Raw genomic sequence first — 4,141 nt, 5'->3', positions numbered from 1 at the left:
AAAAAAAAAAAAAAACAAATGGCGGACGTGAGTTTTTTTTTAATTGTTTTGTACGTATGCATATGTTATACGTTTTTACCAACTATGTGCACGCATATATTATGGGTAAAAATATACTACTAGTTTCTAAAATTAAAACTTGAATTGATTTTTAATTTTCATAAAATTATAAATGTAGGGACACGATTTTTAATGACCCAAGGATGACTTGGGCTCGTATGTAAAGGGCCCGAACAATATGATTTGTAGAGAATGGGTTTGGAAAAGGTCTGCCCTTGGGCGCTGGGCTGCGGTCTGGTCCTGATTTTATGAGAGCTCATACAAAGGTAGGTTTGGACTATATAGCTAAGCCTTACATCGATGTAGTTTGAAAGGTTTGACTCCTCGGAATTAGTATGAGGAGCATCACATTCTCACCATTCTTCCTCCTTTTTCGTAGGATCCCCTCCCTCTTAGCTCTCTTTCCCTTTTATACTAGTATTTACTTCTCATTCTTCATCTACGTGTCAGTTTTTCATGGTTTGGAGTAATTACTCGTCCTATCAATCTATACGTCAGAGTGGATGGGAAAAACTGGATAGCATGATATGGAGTATGGGTTTGTCAGGCGCTGGGCTCCACATTATGGTGTTGGCAGCTTTCTCGTTCGTACTGTTCTTGTACTGAGTTTGTCATTTTCTTTAGGCGTTTTGTGAGGTGTGGAGCGTGAGATCGTCCTCGGCCACATTCTTGGGCCTTTAAGGGGCTTTCATCATACATTCTCGGCAGTAAGGCTCCTCGGCTTGGGCTTTGGACCCTTAATACAAAGTGGGCTGAGACCTCAGATTTAGGGCCCCACAATAAACATATTAAATTAATCTTTTTATAATTTTATCATTATAATGAAGTCTTATACTCTTACATAGACATCATTAAATTATATCATGTAAGCAAAAGTTATAAGTTATAAGTTAGTAGCATAGTAGTTGGTAAGTTACCATTAAAAAAATCCAATTTTTTAAAGATACAATAGAATTTTAATTTATAGCATTCGTTTTATGATAATTACTTTTTATTATTATAAGAAGTAGAGTTCAATCTTCATATCTCTTAAAACTTTGCCAATTTAACTAATTGGATCCCATTTTATTTTCCAAAATTTAAGAATAAAAATAGAACATGATCTGCATTTAAAAAAAAATCCAAAATTTAACCTCAAAACATTTCTATTTTTTTTTTCCTATTACTGATATTAAATAAAGAGAGGGAGAAAACAAAGCGACGTAGTTTTGATCTTAAACTGGCGGGAACTTCCTAAAAAGCGACGTCGTTTCAAATCTTAATCCGGCGGGAATGTTCCCCTTTCCCGCCAAATAGAGCCTAAACCCCAAAAAGCTACTATAAGAAACAACAGTCTCTCTCTCTCTCTCTCTCTCTCTCTCACTTTCACTCCACAATCTCAGAGTTTCATTCATTTTTTCTCAAAACACAAGCAGAAAAGAAAAGCAAAAAAAGAAAAAGAAAAAACCAAACCCTAATTTGAAATAGAAGAAAAGCCAAAATGCTAGAGCTAAGGCTAGTCCAAGGGAGTCTATTGAAGAAGGTTCTGGAATCGGTCAAGGACCTCGTCAATGACGCCAACTTCGACTGCTCCGCCACCGGGTTCTCGCTCCAGGCCATGGATTCCAGTCACGTGGCACTCGTGGCTCTTCTTCTCAGATCTGAGGGCTTCGAGCACTACCGCTGTGACCGTAACTTGTCCATGGGGATGAACCTCAACAACATGGCTAAAATGCTCAAGTGTGCTGGTAAAGATGACATTGTTACCATTAAGGCCGATGATGGTGGCGATACTGTCACTTTCATGTTCGAAAGCCCTAGTAAGAACCGTCGATTTAGCTTACTTTTGGTGCTTTTTTGTTTTTGTTGGTGATTCTGTGTGGCTGCTGAGAAAATGTGGGTCTGTGCTTGGTGAATGAAGGTGGGATCTTGAATTTTGTGTTTATGGGGTTTGGGTTTTTGTTGTCGTTCTGTTTGGTTGCTGTGAAAATGTGGGTGAATTTGTGAAGTTCTTGGTGGTTGAAGGTGGGATTTTGATTTGTTTGTTTTTGTTTGGTGATTTTGTTGCTATTTTGTTCGGTTGCTGAGGAATTGTGGGAGAGGGGAAGAAAATGTGAAGAATGGTTGTCTGTTTGATAGATGGAGATGGAATCTTGAATGTGGTTTTGGATTTTTGTTTATCATTCTGTTTGGTTGCTGTGAAAATGTGGTAAAGGGAAGGAAAATGTTGAAATTAGTGAAGTTCTTGTTAGACGAAGGTGGGGTTTTGATTTTTTGTGTTTTTTGATGTGAATTTGTTTGATTGCTTAAAAAATGTGAAGATTAGTTGTTTGCTTGTTAAATGAAAGTGGGATCTTTTAATGTTGTATGATGCCAAGGATATCATAACTTTATAGGGAAAGGAAAGGAAATGTGGAAACTAGTTAAGTTCTTGTTAGATGAAGGAGGAATTTTGATTTTTGAACGTTGTATTTATGGTTCTTTTGTTGTGATTCTGTTTGATTGCTTAGAAAATGTGGAAAAGGGATCCTGAACGTATTTTTTTATTTGTTTTTGTTAATTGGCCTGATTTCCTAATCATTTACTTTAGCTACCTGTTCCTGTACAAAGAATGAACATGGGGTCGGTTTGTCCTGTTGCTCAATATGAAAGTTCATATTCATTTGATAAAGATATTGAAGGTTGAATGACTTCGTTACTTGCATGTGGGGCTTCCTTCACTGAATGTGGTATGCTTTACATTCATTAAAATCCTATGGTTGTTTTGTTGATTGCTTGCTCCTTATTCTTGGCATGAAGCTCAAGACAAGATTGCCGACTTTGAGATGAAGCTGATGGACATAGACAGTGAGCATCTTGGAATCCCTGAAGCAGAGTTCCAAGCCATCGTTAGGATGCCATCAGCTGAATTTGCAAGGATTTGCAAGGACCTTAGCTCCATTGGTGATACTGGTATTCTGCTTTCTCATCATGTCCATTGTCAAAGTTGCCCTCAAAAATAGTTTGTATCTTTAGAGTATGGATGCATCAGAAATTCTGAATGCTCATTATGTGGATAATGGCGGTTTTTGCAGTTGTGATATCTGTGACAAAGGAAGGTGTGAAGTTCTCTACCAGAGGTGATATTGGGACTGCCAATATTGTTTGCAGGCAGAATACTACTGTGGACAAGGTTAGTTACTTTCTTTAGTATTAAATTTTATTGCATGGAGCAAATATTGCAATTTTGCATCTCAACTTGAATCGCTGGGGAGTGAAAATTTGGGCACTGGTCATTTACCTATAGCAATGTAGTGCTCTACACATGCTTGCTCCTGTTTTCTCCAGAATTAAGAAATTGACACATGAGTTACTTATTGGTGATTGACATGGTTGTTTTCTTGTTTGTATTTACAGCCAGACGATGCTACCATAATAGAAATGCAGGAGCCAGTCTCGTTGACCTTTGCGCTAAGGTACATGAACTCATTCACAAAGGCAACCCCTTTGTCAAACCAAGTCACAATCAGCCTGTCTTCAGAACTGCCTGTGGTAGTTGAGTACAAAGTAGCAGAGATGGGTTACATAAGGTTCTACTTGGCTCCCAAGCTAGAAGAAGATGACATTGAAAATCAAGCGGAAGCCAGGCCTGAAGTGAACAAGAAGCCTAAAGATGAGCCTATAGTGGATGCCAAGCCTATATCGGAGATTAAGCCTAAATTGGAGGTCAAGGCTGAAGATGAGAATAAGCCTCAAATTGAAAGCACCACTGCAGTGGGATCCAAGGAGGAAATTGATCTTATGGATGATGAGTAGTTTATGGTTGTAATTCATCTGTCCTTTCAGTTGAAAGAATCTGAAGACTTGTTATGTTAGGGCTCATTGAGTTTTGTTTACAGATAAGCCTTAGATGGAATCATATTAATTCTTCCAATTTTAGATGTTTTAGATTGGGATCTCGTGTTGTATATTGTTAATTTCTGCTGAAGGTTGTTGACAATCCCTAGGCCTTTGCAATTTTTATGCCTTAAAAGCCCGAACCTAACTCAGTTAGCTTCTATGGTTTAAAATGGTTAGGTGCTGTTTGAAAATGATATCATGCATTCTGAATTGGTTTTTGGTT

The 4,141-nt window shown here is 37.9% G+C and overlaps 1 protein-coding gene across 1 annotated transcript; it reads left to right on the top strand.

The window, feature by feature from the left end:
* Positions 1–1,414: 1,414 nt before the first annotated feature.
* On the top strand, positions 1,415–4,141 carry LOC115954533 (proliferating cell nuclear antigen-like). The gene is made up of 4 exons (XM_031072403.1): positions 1,415–1,859; positions 2,839–2,991; positions 3,114–3,211; positions 3,436–4,141. Exons 1-4 carry the CDS (start codon positions 1,541–1,543, stop codon positions 3,832–3,834), a joined length of 969 nt encoding a protein of 322 aa, XP_030928263.1. The 5' UTR covers positions 1,415–1,540; the 3' UTR covers positions 3,835–4,141.

Source organism: Quercus lobata, chromosome 8, assembly GCF_001633185.2.
Source record: "Quercus lobata isolate SW786 chromosome 8, ValleyOak3.0 Primary Assembly, whole genome shotgun sequence".
NCBI classification, from domain to species: Eukaryota; Viridiplantae; Streptophyta; class Magnoliopsida; order Fagales; family Fagaceae; genus Quercus; species Quercus lobata.
Note: the sequence above shows the minus strand (reverse complement) of the source record. Positions and strands in the feature narration are given on the sequence as shown.

Bases quoted from the DNA above. Each gene is read 5' to 3' on its own strand.
- LOC115954533 (XM_031072403.1), top strand. From the start codon at position 1,541: ATGCTAGAGCTAAGGCTAGTCCAAGGGAGTCTATTGAAGAAGGTTCTG. The intron at 1,860-2,838 runs GTAAGAACCGTC...CTTGGCATGAAG, and splicing joins TTTCATGTTCGAAAGCCCTA to CTCAAGACAAGATTGCCGAC. The intron at 2,992-3,113 runs GTATTCTGCTTT...CGGTTTTTGCAG, and splicing joins TAGCTCCATTGGTGATACTG to TTGTGATATCTGTGACAAAG.